The sequence below is a fragment of the Thunnus thynnus genome, chromosome 4 (genome assembly GCF_963924715.1).
Source record: "Thunnus thynnus chromosome 4, fThuThy2.1, whole genome shotgun sequence".
NCBI lineage: Eukaryota > Metazoa > Chordata > Actinopteri > Scombriformes > Scombridae > Thunnus > Thunnus thynnus.
The window spans coordinates 24,614,020-24,632,522 of NC_089520.1; the positions used below are offsets into that span (position 1 = coordinate 24,614,020).

At 39.7% G+C, this 18,503-nt stretch overlaps 2 protein-coding genes across 4 annotated transcripts; one reads left to right on the top strand and one right to left on the bottom strand.

Annotated features, from left to right (window-relative positions):
* Positions 1 to 58: 58 nt before the first annotated feature.
* phf13 (PHD finger protein 13) lies at positions 59 to 8,853 on the bottom strand. The gene is made up of 5 exons (XM_067587845.1): positions 8,326 to 8,853; positions 7,478 to 7,579; positions 5,478 to 5,657; positions 4,928 to 5,354; positions 59 to 4,835 (listed from the first exon to the last, which is right to left on the bottom strand). The coding sequence occupies exons 1-5, from the start codon at positions 8,368 to 8,370 to the stop codon at positions 4,603 to 4,605; spliced, it is 987 nt and encodes a 328-aa protein (XP_067443946.1). The 5' UTR covers positions 8,371 to 8,853; the 3' UTR covers positions 59 to 4,602.
* LOC137181811 (uncharacterized) lies at positions 7,710 to 18,413 on the top strand. Of its 3 annotated transcripts, none has more exons than XM_067587844.1 (4): positions 7,710 to 7,846; positions 14,208 to 14,632; positions 16,453 to 16,499; positions 16,582 to 18,413. In XM_067587844.1, exons 1-4 carry the CDS (start codon positions 7,747 to 7,749, stop codon positions 17,561 to 17,563), a joined length of 1,554 nt encoding a protein of 517 aa, XP_067443945.1. In that variant the 5' UTR covers positions 7,710 to 7,746; the 3' UTR covers positions 17,564 to 18,413. The 3 variants fall into 3 exon arrangements, with proteins under 3 accessions (XP_067443945.1, XP_067443944.1, XP_067443943.1); XM_067587843.1 differs by lacking the exon at positions 7,710 to 7,846 and adding an exon at positions 12,808 to 13,132 and having other exon boundaries at positions 16,456 to 16,499; XM_067587842.1 differs by lacking the exon at positions 7,710 to 7,846 and adding an exon at positions 12,809 to 13,132.
* Positions 18,414 to 18,503: the final 90 nt, after the last annotated feature.

Below are 18,503 nucleotides of genomic sequence, written 5' to 3' on the forward strand. Positions count from 1 at the left end.
ATTTCAAGTTGTTATAGAAAATGCACTGTGGTATTATGAACAACAAAAAAGCAACAGGTTAAAATGGTAACTCTTTATTTACAATAGTTTACAATAGTTTCACAGAAACAGTTTGCACCACAGTACAGACAACGCTTTCTCAATAAGGGGATAGGACAACCCAGGATCAGAATAAACGAGCTGTATCACAATGAGCATTGTTAACATTAATTACACTGATGTCTTTAAGACGCGGACTAAAATTAGGAATTTGTGCCAGAATATGTCTTCGGGCTCTCTTCAAGACATACAGTGCATGTCCTGAGAAACAGCAAATGATTTTAGGTCTTGAAACGTCTTAGAAAACATCATGACCTGGGTAATTGCTGGGTACAAACCAGTTAACCACACATTTGTAAATGCCAGAAGACAAGAGTGCAGAGATGAGCTTAACCACTTTAAACTCTTGGAAAGTCTTGTGTTCTTTACAAACCACATTCATTATGTGTTAGTCGTTCCCTGGTCAAGTCATTGATTCTGCATTGTAAAACCCCATCCTGGACTAATATCCAAGGTTCTAGGTCTAAAATCACTCTACAGCAGGGGTTGGCAACCTATGGCATATATTTTTTTTATTGAATTTCTCTGCGTGCCCACCGTGGGCATGCGGAGCAATTCAGTTAAAAAAAAATTGTATTCGCTTTTTTTTAAGTTAGAATTTTTTAAAATATAGCCTGATGATGAACTAGATCAATTTGATTTAAAAGACTTAAATCATTAATTAATAATGACAGCAATAATTAATGACAGCAAGAAAGCGCAAACAAATGACGTGGTCCATCACCCCTCCTTCCTCTGATCTGCCAATGAGCGCAGCATTAAGCGGTAGTGAAAACGTAGGCTAGCAAGCTAGCTTTCTTTTTTGCTTTATTTCAAGAACAATTGATGATGGCAGAAGCAAAAAAAGGTTATCTAATATACGCCTCTTTCAGCTATTTTGAACAAACAAATTCGGAATTATTTCACAAAAGGACCGAGCTGTGTGCACTCTGCTGCGAAAATGTGTGTTGAAGTGTAAAACGTAATTTCGAAACAAGGCACAAGAAAAACTTCAAAGATAAGGCTATTAAAGCTGAATAAATCAAGAGGGCAGTGGCCCAGTATGGGAAGCAAGGCAGTGTGCCGCCAAAAACCAAACTACAGAGGGCAGCTATAAAGTTGCACGGTGCATTGCTAAACATAGGAAGCCATTCTCCAATGGAGAGAATATAAAGGAGGCTTTCCTCAGCAGTTCAGATGTCATATTTGATGGGCTACCAAACAAAGACACAATCAACAGGATCAAAGAAATACCCGTTTCTGCTAGAACTATAGACAGGCGCATTACCGACAGGGCTGAAAACATAAGGCACCAGCAAACCCTTGCATTGCAAGATGCATCGGTATTCAGCGTAGCTCTTGATGAAGAGTGTGGATGTAAACGACGTTCCACGTCTAGCAGTGGTTAGCAGATATTGTGACAAAAGAGAGATACGCAAGGAACTTTGTTGTTTAAAGCCCATGCATGGCACCACTAAAGAGGAGGATGTGGCAAAAGCATTTACTGATCATTCCTCAGGAGAGAAGAGTTGATAAAGAAAATATTTGCCGTTACCACTGACGGAGCAACCGCCATGGCAAGGAAGCAGAAGGGATTCCTGACTGATTGAAAATCATATCAGTTTCATTGCATTATTCACCAGGAAAATTTGTTTGAAAATGGTTAACTATATTGTGGCTCATTCCACTCCAGTTCAGATCTCTGCTGGAGGAGATGGACAGTATTCACAAGGATTTGCTACTCCACTTCAGTGTTATGTGGCTGAGTGGCGGTAAGGTTTTGGAACGGTTTGTAGAGTGCTTTGATGCGATCAAGGCCTTTCTGATCGAGAAGGAGCAAGACTACCCTGAGCTGTAGGATGAGAAATGGCTTGTGAAACTCATGTTGTTAACGGAGATCACAGGCCACCTCAACAAGTACAACCTACAGCTGCAAGGCGCAGGCCAGACAGCGGAGGCTCTGATGCATGGATGGCATTTGTGGCGAAGATTGGACTCAACTTGCATGACATTCAAAGTGGAACCTCTCGTTACTTTGAGCACCTGAAGGAGTTGTCAGTTGTCAAACCATCAAGTGCCATGACATCAGCATGTACATGCAAGAGCTGAAGTCGGGAGTTCTGTACCAAATTTCAGGACTTCCGGCAACACGGCCCATTGTTTTTTTGATAAACCCAGAACACTTGAGGGAGAACAGCATGTCTCTGTTTCAGCGGATGAAGATTGAGGAGTTTGAAATGCAGCACACAGAACTAAACGCATCCTCACTAAATTCACACAGCTGCGCAAAACACTGAAAACTGCCAACTGCCGACATCAATCAAGGGGCCTCCATTCTGGCCTGTTGGGAAAGCTTCCCAGAGAAGTTTGACTGTTTGAAGAAGGTGGCCTTCACATTGATTTCAATATTTGGATCCACGTATATGTGCGAACAGATATTCTCACATATGAAGTCAATTTTGAGTCCCACGCTCTCCAAATATGGACCAGAGATTATGCAGCTCAGCAAAGAAAAGCAGGGGCAAGGGTCGCACTAAATTGGTAAGATTGAATCAATTTTCTTTTGTATTGTACACATAATATAGAGAGTGCACGTGTGTAGAGCGTAGATCTTTTGGCATGCGGAATCTAGACGGGGAAACAAGCAGCAGTAAATAAATAAATAGATAAATGCTCATTATGAAAATGAACTGGCACTCGGGTCTGTGATTTTTTTTTTTTTTTTTTTAAACACTGTAAAGTGGCACGGGACATCCAAAAGGTTGCCGACCCCTGCTCTACAGTATGGCTTTTATATAATCAGAAACAACATGCAGCCTACACAGACAGGCCCAACAGCAGATGGCACATGAATAACAAAACTTAAAAATATTTCATCCAAATTGCAGCAAGTTTTAGGGAAAAGGTGCCCTTAAAAAAAAACATTTTTCCATCAAACCTGCTGCATATGGAAGTAACTGAATACTGCTGTGAAAACTTTAGTGAGAGGTGATGAGGGACTTGAGATCTGCTCTTCTGATCTGACCCTTCAGAGACAAACAAAACAAACCGACCCTGCCCATGGTACTTTGCAGATATCCATTTCTCCATCTTACAAAAGGCCAAAAACCACGGAGCTTAGTTGAGTCAACTCATAGCAGCACATGCATTGCCAAACACCCTCACACAGTTTTTAACCATTCAAAAAAAAAACAAAAAAAGAAAAAAAAAAAAAAAAACCACACACTCACATGCATAATTTCAACTGGACTCTTTAGAGAATCTCTCTAACAATACTATTCCAGTTAACTAGATAGCTTTTTCTGTTGATACTTTAACAGGACGGCCATAGAAGTTCCCTTCTATAAATATATTTGTCTCTGAAAACTTTGTCTTGAGCATGAAACCGTTGAAAACTAACAGAAATACAATTCAAGGCATGGAAAATAAAAGTATTCATGAACAATACCACTGTCCAACCCTGTCTGAAGTTCAGCAAAAATCACTGACCAGAGGCAACAGAAAACACCTTTACTGAAAACCAACTGACTTATCTGAATCTTGTCTATTGTCTGGCTTTTTTTTTTTTAAACTATGAAATAACAAATTCTTTATTATGAAAAACAAAAAAATTGCCAGAAACAGGAAAAAAAGAACACTGTTTAAGCAATTTTGAGAAGCAAAGTGTGTGAAAGCTCCACGGGTGGCCCAATAACATCTCGACTCAAGAGTAGCGGCCGAGGCTGGAAGACAGCTTGTGAAGAACGAAAGGAACAAGCGCTTGGTTCAGTTGTATGGGGCTTGAAGCCTCAATGATATTCTTTTCACAATGTCTTAAATAACAAAACAGAACAACAAACAGATGAAGCAGATGCAGACTCTACATCTTTGTTCTATTGGATTATACCTCAGCTTAATACTATAGCACCATCTGAAGCAATAAACACAAGGCTTAACTTGTTTTCTCATTTTAAACGGTTAATTGTGTAACATTAATAGAGGCATCTTAGAGGAAATCAAATCCAGTTTAATCAGAAAGACATACCTGTCCCTATCACAGAAAGGTCAGATGGATTTTTTTTTTTTTTTTTTTTTTTTCTTTTAAACGTGAGAAAAAGTGCAAACCGTCTTTCCCATAAATCCCAGCATGCACCATAGTGGGTGGCAGTTGTGAGGGTATTTTCTCTATATGGCAGTTCAAATGTTTCCAGTGTTCACGAGACACAGAGTCCCAACAGTAGCGGTTTGCTGCTATGCTAATGTCATCTACAGACAGACATCCATTCAGTGATTGCCTTACGCACAGAGTCTGTAGGGAAGCAGAAACAAACCTTAGTAAATCTAAAATAGCACTCAAACGGTTTTCAAATGGGATAAGGGCTTGGGATAGGTCCACCAAAGTGTTTATAGAAAATGTGGGTTCATGGCTGACCATGAAGGACAGACTGCTGAAGGGTGCAAGACCTGAATTTGAGGAAGGGTCAGTCCAGCAGGTGGAGGGGACACAGGAGTGGAGGGGGTCAGAGTTCAAGGTTCGGCCTGGGGTCAGTCTAGCAGATGTTTGCGCGGGCCTACGCGTGAGCGGTGGGAGCGGCGGGCATCTGGGGGTCCGTGAGTGTCTCGGCAGCTCTGGCACACATATGTCTCTGGCACATGGCTCTTGCGGATCTTGGCGCACGACAGGTGGATCCAGGTGTTACACTTGTTACACTCGATCATGGCCCGGCCAGCAAAAGGCTTCATGCAGAAACACGTCACCAGGTCCCACGAGTCGTCATCTGAGAAGACAAGAAAGGGAATACACTGAGCATTCACATCGGTCTCGTCGGCAAAGCTGTAACAATGTAATATATGCACCACAAGACCCCACCTGAGTCTACCATGATGTCCTCATCCTCTCCTGATCCGTCTTCGTCTCGGAACACCACCTGTTTCCCCTGGCGGAACACTGTTCTGCTTCCCGAAAAGCCCTCCACCTTCTGTACCTTTACCACCCCTTCTTCAAGGTCTCGACCGTCCCAGTTCCGACGCTCTTCCTTGGGCTCCTCTTTGGGCTCCTCTTTGCAGGGGGGTGGGCTGGGCAGGTGCTGAGGATGGAGGGGGATGCTGATATCATCATCAGGCTCTTCTTTGATTGTTCGGCCACCAAAGGAGAAGGGGGACTGCAGTTCTGGGACTGTCGATTGGACCTGCTGACTGTCCTCACCAGCCTGATGCTCCCTCTCCTTTCTCCTTTTCTTCTTCTTCAGTTTATCAGCTTTCCTGCGGTCATCTGGATGCAGGGTGGTGATTGTGTGCTGTGGAAGAGAAAGAAAAAATTATTTATGTCAAAATGACAGCAAATCTATGATTTGGTCTGATTTTAGAGGATGACGGTCAACATATATCAGGCTAATGATGCTGACATTGACACAACTCACATCTTTCTTGGTGTGACTGGACAGCGTGGCCCCTGGCTGTGGACGTTTCCTGCTCCTGTCCTGGGGGACCTTGGAGGGGCGCTGGGGGCAGGAGGGTGAGGGTCCCGGGGTCCAGCCATCACTGTCTGCTGTGCTGCCTGTGCTGTTGGGGGGGCTGGAACTACTGCGTAGTGGCGAGTCCTGTAGCAATACATGGAGAAGCAGGGGTCAGTAAGTGCATACACACATCAGGAGATACAGCTGGTGATAAAACATATCCAAAATCTGCAAGCAATGAGAACATTGCATCCACTCAACAGCAACAATTAAATTACCATTCTGTAATATTCCTCATTAACAATCAATGCATTGCCATTGTACCAAGGATTTGCATGATATTGTACTAGTTCAGAGGTCTGGGTGTGATGATGCAGCCTATGTCAGAAATTCCCTTATAAATATAAATGTAGTGTGATTGGTGTTATGAATCCATTTCTAAAAGCAAATAGTAATGACACTGCAGGAAATGCTTAAGTATTGTCATGACAATTTGAATTTTGGGCTGCACTATTAATCATATATATATTTTTTTTATTATTTTAATTCAGACCTCTAAGTATTCTCATGTTTTGTTGCCAATAATTTAGTTGTATTTGCATTAGCAAGGAAAACTGCTGCATCGAATCATCGAACATCAACAAATAACAAGACAACCTTGCACCACGTGACGAAATGTGCACAGGCAGAGGGGGCGGAAATGAAAACAAATCTAGCACGTGTAAGAGAAAAACACAGAACCGAAACCGTGAAAGAAAGACCTTTGAAGGAATAACCACAACTAAATCAAAGTGAGTCAGATTTTAGAAAACCCCAGCACTGACGGTGGAGAAATACATTTTTCCAAGTTCTGACTAAACTGTGCTCATAAAAGGGTGTCACACTTTGTTGTCCGGTTTTGGTCTGATGACAGGAAAAAGCATGTAATTTTCAAGGAATGTTTTGCTATAGTTACAGCACTGGAGAGTACCACAACACATTTCGATGAAGCTATTAAGGCCGTGACAACTTTAACCAGAACATCCCTGCCACCTGGAGGGTCTTACCTGTTGGAATTTGAAGGAGAAAGAAAAAGGTGTGTATAACAACAGACAAATTTTTGGGCTGTGTAGGTGAATGCTTTTGAGACTGTTACTTGACTGAATCCAATGTTTTCAACCACAATAAATGTGTCGATAGCTTGTAGTGTGCTTACATGTAGGTGGACAGTGTGACCAGGACTACTTGACACACAATAGAGGGCTCAGCTAATGAGATGACAAGCAGCTGAAGCTGAAGGCTAGTGCAACTGAAGGAAACTATGAATGTAACAGAAAGTCGGAGCAAGAACAGAGGCCATGCAGCCGTGTAACCTATAATACAGTCAAAACTGAGATCTTGTTGACAATGAGACTGGACCGCTTTAGTCTGTGTTAAAGACCAAGCTCAGGTTAGTTCTTAGTAGAAAGCGTGCTGAAACAAAAATAAACAGCCGGAGAAACTACGGAGACAAAATAATCTGTTTAAGATAATTTCATTGTCTGTCTATCAACTTCCTTATCTCTAAACAGAGGATACAATCCAAACAATGAATATAGCTTCAAGTTGCAAAACATTAGTTTGCTTCTAAATTCATCCAGCAATTTTTCTTCAGGGGGCAAAACATTCAGATTTTATGTCATTTATTGTCCCTTTTTTTTTGGCATCAAGAATATAATGCTTAATAAATGTATATTAAATACAATGTTATCTACTTCATTTGCCTTTGTTTAATAATTTATTTTCCTATATTACCAGGACTTTTTCTTTTTGACTTGACTTCAATTTGTTTACATGTGAACAGATATTGTAACTCTGGACAATAATGCTCAGAATTAATGTAATGTTGTTAACCGAGTGAATTAGCGGCAGCTGAAGTCCAATAATACAGGTGCTGACATGAAGATGTGTGTAATATACCGGCGCTGACCGCCTTGTTTACTCACCTCTTGGGGGTAAGGGATGTAACCAGCATAGGCCAAGACAAAAGTGCAAAACTTATTAAAATCTTCAACTGTCCTCCTCCTCCTGTATGGCGGACTGAAACCCTGAAACACAGTCACGTCATTGAAACATTAGCTGCATCAAACCTACACATCCCGACATGGCGTTTATAACATAAGACGACGACTGATAAACACATACCTTGCAAAACTAAACCAAACTAAAATATAACATGCTGCTTAGTAACACAAGCTCAAGTTTCAATAATTGCATGAACACATTCCTGGACACGCTGGTGAAAACCTCGATAAAAACAAACTACAAGCGACAGCCAGTGTTAGCTACGTCGGCTAGCAATGGACAGCAAATAAGTAAGTGTCGGTGGAGTTGAACTGGCAAACAAAACTATTTAACTACGTGATTTCGTACTGAACATTGTCAAAGAGTCACGCTGGGTCATAAAATCATCAGCTGTTACTGAGGATAAATGCAGATGGCGTGAATATGATGCTTAGTTAGCCGTGGTTGACGTTAGCATGCGCCGCAGTGATGATGGACTGTTTAACTGCTTTAACGACACCAACCATACAAAGTACCGTCCGAAGTAACATTAGTGACTCATCCTCACACGCAATGCCAAGTTTTAGTGGCGAAAGTTGACGGTTTGACATAAGCTTGTTTGAATACCTTTCGTGTATAACTAATGTGTCAACATTAGCACAGCAGGCTAACGCTAACTAGTTAATCACCGTGTGCTGCACAAACCTGTAGCAACTTGTAGCGATCACTGCAAACTAACGTTACTCCATGTAAAACAGGAAAAAGAAACAACATAAAAACAATGTCTTACCTCTGATTGAAATGCGTGGGATGTCGATGGGTTTATGTCACCCATCTTTACCGAGTAACGTTAACCGACCACCTGGCGTTTTGTCGATAACGTGACAGGCTGAGTAAGTTAACGGGGCTAACGGATACCGCCTCCAATCGTAAACACCGATGTAAAAAAAAAAAAAAGCAAAACAACAACAACAAAAAAAAAACACCGAGGTTACCTTTAGCCTTTGCTTTGCTAGATACCTAACGTTGTAGCTGACGTTACCTATGCTAAAACTGGAAGCAACAGTGTTCACTCAGTTTGTCAGGGAGCTGTCCAAATAGCTAGTGGGCTAAAAGTTGTAAAAACGTGCATCCCGTGATCGGTGATCGTCCCACCGAGCTGTCCGGTAATGTCTCCGTTTGATCCAGTTTACTGACTGCTGGGGGAGCGGCTCACTTTGGCTGTTTCCAGCTGTCTGCCTGCCCCCTCTTCTTCATCATCATCATCATCAAATCTACGGCGGTTGCTAAACGAAAAAGGTTGGGTTTTTTTACCCTTAACTTTATTGACAACTAAATGAAAAAGGTTCTTCAGCGCCCTCATTTGGTGTGTGACGTATAAGGATTTTAAATTAAAGGATAGGTTCACAATTTTTCAAGTCTGTTTTAAAACAGACAAAAATTATACAACTGTTTTCACAGGCTTAGTAGTCAGCTCACGACAAATTAACCGAACTCAGTGTACAAGCGTTGACTTCTGAGTCCTTTATGATGACCATAAATCTCATGACACATGCTCTTTGAATTTTATAAAACCATTGATCAAGGCTGGTCTTGGGCAAAGCGGGCAGCTGCCCTAAAGTTCAGGATTCCCAGGGGCCCTGACGGGCCTCACCTTCACTGTATACTTAGTGAATACTGTACACTTGAGGCCTCGTCTTGTTGAGATGCCCTGTGTCAAAATCTATTATTACACAGTGCCTATAACTAAATCAATGTTTTTTATATAAAGAAAACAAAATACATAGTGTGCAGAGAGGGAGGGGCGTGCAGGAGTCAGTAGGAGGCCACAGTTCATTTTTGCCTTAGGCACCCTAAGCAAGTTAATCCAGTAGTTCTATCAACCTGTTTTCTCAAGCTACCACTGCTTTTCAATCTTTCTTTCAATCTATGGTTATTTTCTCCCTCTAAAAATGACTGTATTGTAATGTATTAATGTATTGTTTTGTTCTTTTATTGTTGTTTGTTCGTTGTTGTCAATAAAAATATTGCAAGTGGAGAAAGAACAACAAAAAAGGCTACAAAGCTACTGCCAAGGTAATCAACAGGTTTGACTGAAATAAGACAATATCTACACTAATTGCTCAATACTCAACAATATATTTGGCACAAATCAAAGTACATTTTTTCTTTTGTTTTACAGCTTTATTGAAATAAGTATGCAACAAGTTTACGGCACCTTGTGTATACAACTTGAGTCTACAATCACAAACACGCCAGGGAGACTAAAGGTTGTATTAAAAAAAATTAAAAATAAGTAGTTCAATAAATATCTTGTAAAGCTTTTTTGTTTGTACATTCAGACATTGAAGAAATGTGTTGTTTGATATGGACAGTCAGCTCTGAAAAAGTTTGGCTTCTTGCTTAAGAATTTGGATTTGTGAATATAAAATGTGATCAAAATAGCAAGCAAATGATTCAAATAGAACTGTGAACAGACTTTCCTGTCATATGAATCCAAGCAATACATTTTTCCAAAGTAATAAAAAGTGAGGATAGATATGATCAGCAATAAATCATGACAATTTACTCTAGTTGTTTTGTATGTAGGAAAGACCAAAATAAATGTGCCAGCGTTTCTCTGTGCTCCCCATAAAAAGTAAAATAATATTCCACTTTTCTAGTCTTTTATTGAATACAATTTGTGTATGTTGTATTCAATGAAGGATTTTTATTAATCTAAAACAGCTGTATGCCTACACAGACAGACTGACAGACATATAGATAGATAGATAGATAGATCGATAGATAGATAGGTAGACAAAGACAACAGACCCTCAAAGCCAACTTTCTGATAAACCTCTTAGTGGATACTACAGGCAAGTAGCTGCAGCGAATACACTTTACCTAACAACAGACATCTGATTTATGTGAGCAAGAACTTTGCTCATTTGCATAGCTTTGTTTACCCTGTTAAAATGCATCTGTGAATAAAGTCTCTTGATGAAGAATTATACAAAATTGCCACCAAATAAACACATTAGAACAAGTGAAATGGGCCATTAGGGCCAACACTTCCTGTGGGGAAAAACTGGCATAATTTGATTTGGTAGTCAAGAGACGTGCAAATAATCATCCAGCACAGTGGTTTTCAAACTCTGTGTTGTGACACACCAATGGCTTGTAGCATTGGGACAGGTGTGTTGTGGGAAGGCTGTAATGCCGTTTTTTCTGATGTATAAAGAGATGATGGAATCACACACCGCACTAATGAATACAACTGGACTGAATTTTTGGAAATTATTTATTTCATTGAATTTCCACTCATGTTGCCACTACACAAGCTCCATTTTCAGAAGTTTCCTTAATGGCTGGTGCCCATCTTGTTTCAATCTTCTTTCCACCCCGTCTTCACAGTGTTTTGTTTCACTGATAAAGAAAAAACAAGAACAAAAACAGTGATGTGGATAACACACATATAATATTAACACTAACCCTATATTAAGAAAGTGAGAAACAGTATGTAAGAGAAACATAAATGCTGTATCGTAGAAACAGGTTGTGCAGGCATCACAGTCATTAAATTTAATGCTTTTTGGATAAATCATCTCATTCTAACTTTGATTACTGCAGGTCAGTATAAAGCAAACTCAAATTAGGGTTTTCTCAATCATGAAATTTTAACTGAGTGTCATACAAGTAATTGTGTTCAACAATTTAATTATCTTTTTTTGGCTCATTTTAAGACAAACTCTCACTCTGCTGCAGATAGATATATTTAAAATAGCTCGTTCTATAGTGTGGGTCTACCTCAAATAACGAAAAACGGTTTCACCACAATGTGGATTGATATACTTAATTGTTAGAAAGGATCGGCTGACATTATTCATTGAACATAGCTAGCTAATATTAGCTTAATAACATAAAGGTATAGTATAATGTAGTCACCGACAAATAGTAGACATGTTCAAATATAATTTTAGAGTGCTGCATTTGAGATGTTCATATTAACATGGCCAAAGTTTCAAATAATGAGGTAAACGTATGTAGAAGTAATCGCTGTGAGCAAAAAGCACCGGCTTCAGACTACTCTGAACACTTGGTTTCCAACAGTTTTTTCTACTTTAAGCCCAAGCTGACAGATTTCTTTATATGGTCATCTGCTCCATGCACAGCACGCAAATTCACTGCCCTGCTCCGCTAACATTATGGCATTTTTCCATTGTTTTGGGGTAGTCACAATGAGCCATGACTGGAGTTGAGCTGGCACAATGTGAGTGTTTTTCCATTACACAGCAGGGCAAAGTAAAATAAATCCGTCCATCATTTCCTGTAAATTCTTCACAATAAGTCTCTCATTATATAGTCATTAAAAAGCTTTTAATATGAAGCAGTAAAGCAGGAAATGTTGGGTTTCATCAACAGTAACGTAACATGACTCTGATACGGCTGCCCCTCAGCAGGCCTCCTGGAAAGCTGGCCAATCAGAACAGAGTGGGCTCACTGGGAGGGGGGTCTTAAAGAGACAGGAGCTAAGACTGCCTGTAAGAGACAGAGGCTGAACTAAGGGGTTGCATAAAGAGCCGGTATAAGATAAATAAGGAGTTTTTTTAAATGTGAATCATGTAAAGCTAATCTAGGGGAGCTGATTCTTTTTTGTAAATTGATACAAGACAGAATAATGATGTTCTTTTCACCACACTGCTCGGCCACGCAAGCCCCATGCACTGACTGAATGTTGTGTTGATGTGTATGTGTGTGCGACCAATCACATGTGATGACAGATGGAGATCATACCGTCAGGTTAAAAGCAGGTGTAGCTGACCTGTGTTTTTTTCTCTTTGATTTATTTAATTTCATTTAGCATATTTAACACTGGCCTGATGCTATTTTAGATATTTGTAATAGTGTTTGATGTTTTTACGTTATTTAAGGTTTTTATACCAAACATAATGTAAAATTACAGTATTATGGAAATTATACATTTTAGTATAATTGAATAATTTACGTGATGTATGTGCACACATCTCAATCATAGGTCAAAACACAGGTAAATTTGGCTGAATTATAAAAGCCAGAAGTGGGACTAAATGAAGAGTCGTTTGGGAGCCAAAATTAAAAATTTGGGAGGCTCTTATTGCCCAGCTGAGCCAAATGATCTAGTTCACTAAAAAGAGCCGAAATTCCCATCAATAAACTGTTGTGGGGGCTCTCCAGCTGTACAGGTCGATGTCCGCCCCAGGTATAAATGTACCTAGATGTTGATTGCTGACCGTCATGTGGAGGGCGCTGATGTAACAAACTCCCAAACGGAAATTCCTGTTTTCTTGTTCCGGTTGCTTTGTTTTTTTGAGGCTCGGCGCGCGGTGTACATGGTGGAGGGGACGGTAGAGGGAAGTCTCAGGAATATTTCGGTGTGGCGTTAACATTACTGGTCAAAATGTCTAACACCAGATTCCAGCATTTTCGGGGCTTTTTAACGGAGCGTTTTACAACCGTTGCTGTGGAGATATTTGAAGAAGTTGAAAGTATTGTGGAGGAGTTCCGCGAGGAAAACAAACGCCTGCAAAACCTCCTGCACATGGTGCTGAACCCAGAGATTAAGTTACCCAGGATAGGTGTGTAACTTTCAGTTTACCTACTGACTCCAACTAACTGATGGTAACGTTAGCTGCTTTAATTTAACGTCAGCACTGCAAACACCTCAGCAGCTAAGTGTTGAACTTGAGTACAGTTTTGTGGTAGCCTACTTGTACCTTAAATGTTGTTTCTATTTTATGCTGATTTGTATTTCCGCTCAAGTACTTCTACCAAAACACTTCCCAACTAAAAAATACCCTTGAGATGAAATATTGTTTCTTCATGACCAGAGAATAGAAACCGACAAAAAAAGCTGAAAAAAATTAAAATGATCAAGTCAAAATCATAAAACATTTAGAGTGAAAAACAAAGTGCATACGCAGATGTGTACATAATACTTATATATTATATTGTACTATTTTCTCCACTACATTTATTTGACATTTTTTTTATTTATTACTTTACAGTAGAGCTGCAACTAAGAATTATTTTATTATCGATTCATCTGTTGATTATTTTCTTGATTAATCGATTGTTCTTTTGATCTATTAAATATCAGAAAACAGTGAAAAATGTAAAGTATGATATCATAGAGCACAAGAAGGTGTCATTAAATGTTGTGTTTTGTCCAAAACCCAAACATATCCAATTTACTATAATGAAAGACCAAGGAAAGATGATTCTCACATTTAAGAACCTGGAAGCATCAAATCTTCAACCCCTCTTTTTTGATCAAAAATTTGCTTGAACGATTAATCGATTATCAAAATAGTTTCTGATTAATTTTCTTTCAATTGTTGCAGCCCTACTTTACACACTAAGATTTTACATACAAAACTCATTAAATATTATAGATTAAGCTACCCAACAGTATAATACAATTAGCTCCACCACAAACAGCCGCAACATTAAAATTCAGCTTTTCAGTGTCATTCTGCAGCGACCACTGTTACTTTTGATAGTGGTAAGAAAGTAGTGTTTAAAAAGACCTACAGCTTTAAGATGCTGGGACTGTGGCTGTAAACTTGTTAAACCCAAAGTGAAGCAAGAGATTTGTAGTCAGTAAAAACTTGTGTTTTCTTTTTCTTTCTTTCTTTTTTATCCCCACAACAGATGTTAGTAAATACACTGTAACCACAGGTGGCCAAGAGCAGCCCCCTCAGCTGAACACTGATGTGGACCCAGAAATATCAGAGCCATTGCCTAAAAAACCTAAAGAGGAAGAAATTGAATGTGACGTAAGTTGGGCACTAGAACCACGAGAAGGTCCGCAGGAAGCCGATAACTCCATTACCACAGATTGTGTTAAAAATGACCCAGACGAAGAAAACTTGAACATGCCGAGCATCGCTGAGTCATTCCAGATTAAAGTGATGGAGCACAACCCCGACTCCTCAGCCACTCTCTCAGCAAATGATGAAGTTGAGGAGTTCTTGGGAGACTCAGAGGTAGCCTCAGATTGTCAACAGCTATCCATAAGTGAAGAAAGCACAAATGAAGATCTGGGACCTGAAAAAAAGAAGTCATCAAAGAAAAAGGTACACTTGTTCATACGTTGTTGATACCTTAACACCCCGTAGATCTAAAGCTCTGCTGAATAAATCTGACTGTGACAGGCTGGTGAAGCTTTTTCATGTAGTATACAAAAGCACAAGTCGAAAGTAGTTATGGCTTACATCTGTTGCCAAATGCTGCCACATTTTTGTCTTTTGTTGGAGTATTTTGTAAGACGTGATGGAATGAATTAACCAATGTTGTTGTCCTACTGGGAGAAACAATTTTTCAGTTGAGAACAAAACATTTTTGTAATTGTTCAGCTTTGAAAAGACACACACATTTTCAAATACTGTTTCTGACCCGCTTACAGGGCACAAAATTCGCACCAGTCTCCAGCCAAATGCCTGTAAAATATGCAAGTGGTTGATGGATTTCCTTCACTCGCCAGCCAAATAAAAACAATGGTAATCTCCTGAGTGGCTAGTAAAATTTGAACATTCACCAGACATTTGGCTAGTAGACAAAAAAGTTCATTTTACACCCTGCCTGCTTAGGTATGGAACCAAGTTTTGGTTACTATTTGACATGTTATTGCTGAAATGATGATGATGGTGGTGGTGGTGATATTTCATGATAAAGTAGGCTTTTTTCTGATAATGTAAGTGAATGATAAAAATAGTTATTAGAGCTGTAACAAATGGTTATTTTCAATATCGTCAATTATCTTCTTGATAATTGATTAGTCGATTGGTCTATAAAATGTCAGAAAATGTTGAAAATACTCATTACTGTTTCCCAAAGCCTAAGATGACATCCTCAAATGTCCACTTTTGTCCTGACAAACAGTCCACAACCCAAAGTTATTCAGTTTACTGTCATAGAGATTAAATAAACCAGAAAATATTCTAATTTGAGAAGCTGGATTCAGAAAATTTAACTTTTTTTCTAAATAAATGACTCAAAGCAATTATTTTATTATCAAAATAGTTGGTGATTTGTTTTCTGCCAAGTGATTAATCCATTAATCGACTAATCCTTGCAGCTCTAATAGTTATAGTCAATTATGTGATAGATCAATTTAACACAAATAGTATGTTGAAGTCAAAGTGTTTATATATAATTTGTCACAGGGTTTCATTGTTTCTGGGAAAAAATGTAATGCAGCTTCCCAGCGACAGGAACGTCCTGAAAAATTACAAAATTGAACAAAATGTCCTGTAAAACACACAGTTGTCCTGGAAAGGTTTTAAACATGCAACAGAAATTATGGTGAGGTTACTATCACAGATGTTTCAAGCCTCCAGTGTCGGCTGGCAGAAATGACAGCGCTGGTCGTGGATGAGGCGAATCCTACAGGATCACATTTTCAGTGTTTGATCTAATAATTGGTTTCAGAGGTCACTGAACAAGTACAGCTGAGTTTCTACCTGTCAGAAATTTAGTAAACTTAATTTCTGGAATGGAAATTGTCTGTCCTCAAACCAAGAAATCCAAGTGTGACACTTTTGGTTTAATTGACATAAGACGGACTTGTTAATTCTGTAGAACTCCTCCCTGACCTCATTGTCAGAGTACAGCAACTTAACTCTTAGTCTCTAACAAGACCTTCATTAAAAAGACACATATTAGTATCCAGGTCTGAAAATGTCCTGGAAATATCCTGGAAAGTAATTATATAAAAAGAGTGGGAAGTCTGTCTTGTGTGTCACGTCTTAACAATTGCTGTTACCTTGAGGCCCTTAAGGACAAGTATTGCTATCAAATGTTTTGTTTAAATTGCCAGCCTGGTTCTTGTTCAACAATCGATGCATGAAATAATACGTTCTTTTTTTTCTTGGGTGGACATCTCGCTACAACATAGAAGAAGCTAAAGCGTTCCCTGCAGAGAACCGTGCTAGAATTTCCAAGGTAAGAATGGTGAGAATCTGAATTGACGCAGTGGTACCTGTTTGCTCACATATATCTAATACTGTTGGTTGGTTTCATACAGGATGATGCCCTACAAAACTTTCATTGCTGCCCCAACTGACTGCCAGTCTTTTCTGGCAAGACTCACTGAAGCCTATAAGGACATTCCCGATGACAAGAAGCCTCTGATAACCAAGATGGGCCTCACAGAGGATGTGGAATTAGTGGACTGTGCTTTTGGTAAAGTCCCTAAAGGTTGCCCCCTGTCCTACCAGTGCCCTGTGCCATCAAGTCAGGATTACAAAACACATGACGATGCTCCCCCTCGACCGCTGCTTCCCCTGCCTTATCACAGACTGGAGCAAATATTGAGTCTTCCTACTCTCAGCGCCAGGGAACAGGAGCATATAAATGTCATGGAGATCACCTGGGAGGGAGCGCACAGTCTGGAGTACGCCACACGTGAACACAGGGAGTCCATAGAGGATTTGCGGAAGCTCCGCTTGACCACCCGTTTCAGGGAGATCTGCAAACTTAAACCAGGACCAAGTCATGCGGAGCACCTGATATTCAAGATACAGAAAGGATTCTCCAGGTGCAAGACGGCACAGATAGAGGAGGAAATGAAGACTGAAGCACTTCGGGAATACTGTCAGTATTTGTGTGTCAACTGGTCCCCCTGCGGGTTGGTTGTCCACCCGAATGCTCCGTGGCTGGGGGCGCTGCCTGACGGATTAGTGTACGACCCAAATGAGAAACCCTGTTACGGGCTGGTGCATGTGAAATGTACCAGCTTCCGGAGCTTCATCGACTGCAGTTTCCTGAACTGCAAGGCTGGAGTCTTGAACCTGAAGAAGACCAACTCGTGCTATTGGCACATGCAAGGAGAGATGATGGTGACAGGCACGTCGTGGTGTGATCTCCTGGTGTTCTCGGTGGAAGACATACTGGTTCAGCGCATCTACCGAGACAATGCCACCATCAAGCTCATGAAGAGAAAGTTAGATGATTTCTTTTTCTATTACTACCTGCCAAGTCTGTTTGACAACAACAGCCAACATTGAAACATTGAAGTTTGAGTTTTTGTGGCATCGTCACACTGCTGTCATACACTACATGCTGTTCCCCTCAGGTGCTTGATTTTGAGTTTTAGCATATTGCAAATTACTTGAATTCACAAAATACTTTTTCTGAAGACTTATGTTCTTCTGGCTTTATTAAATATGAAACGTTCTTATTATTACAAGTATGTTTTGATTTGCCATGGATACATTTTTGATCTTTTGTATTGTCTTTTACTTTGAAATGGCTTTTGAGCCGCATCCTCAATGCAATTATAAATTTAATTTTAGTTTTTGTTTGCCATGTTTACCCTTCTTACTACCCACCAAAGGTGCCCTGTTCTGCATGGCACGGACTGAAGAGATTATTTTCATTATTGATGTGCTGATCATTTACTTGATTGTTTGATTAACCCTTTGGTCTACAAAATGTCAGAAAATAGTGAAACATGTCCACCCATGAGCCCAAGCTGACATATCAGATTGCTTGTTTTGTCTGAAACTCGGAGATATTCAGTTTACTAACATATGAGAAAACCAGCAAATATAAGAAGCTGGAACGAGGGACCATTTTTTGGCATTTTCTTTTAAATATTACTAAAATGATGAATCAATTATCAGATTTGTTGCTGAACATTTCTGTAGATCTGTTAATTGTTCCATTAAGATTTTAATCATTGTTTGCTCAAGTATAAGAAGTTCCACAGGTTCAAAGGTTGACACATTAAATTTCAGTTGACTACTGAGCAGAAGAAGTGGTAAATCCGCTGATTATATTACTGTAGTTCTGAAGCAGAGCATGACTTTAAGCTGAAGATTTGAATGTTCAGAAATAAAATTCTAACCACATTAAGTCTGTGTCAATAGTCTTAAATTATCCAGTAGTCTCTAGTCCTAACCTGAATGTTCTGTGCTCAAAAATATGCTTAAAATCCCCTTCCTA

Coding starts and splice junctions, on each gene's coding strand:
- LOC137181811 (XM_067587842.1), top strand. CDS start 12,955: ATGTCTAACACCAGATTCCAGCATTTTCGGGGCTTTTTAACGGAGCGT. Junction 13,133..14,207: donor GATTAAGTTACCCAGGATAG/GTGTGTAACTTT, acceptor TCCCCACAACAG/ATGTTAGTAAATACACTGTA. Junction 16,500..16,581: donor ACCGTGCTAGAATTTCCAAG/GTAAGAATGGTG, acceptor GGTTTCATACAG/GATGATGCCCTACAAAACTT.
- phf13 (XM_067587845.1), bottom strand. CDS start 8,370: ATGGGTGACATAAACCCATCGACATCCCACGCATTTCAATCAGAG. Junction 5,355..5,477: donor CCAGTCACACCAAGAAAGAT/GTGAGTTGTGTC, acceptor TCTCTTCCACAG/CACACAATCACCACCCTGCA. Junction 4,836..4,927: donor GGACATCATGGTAGACTCAG/GTGGGGTCTTGT, acceptor TTGTCTTCTCAG/ATGACGACTCGTGGGACCTG.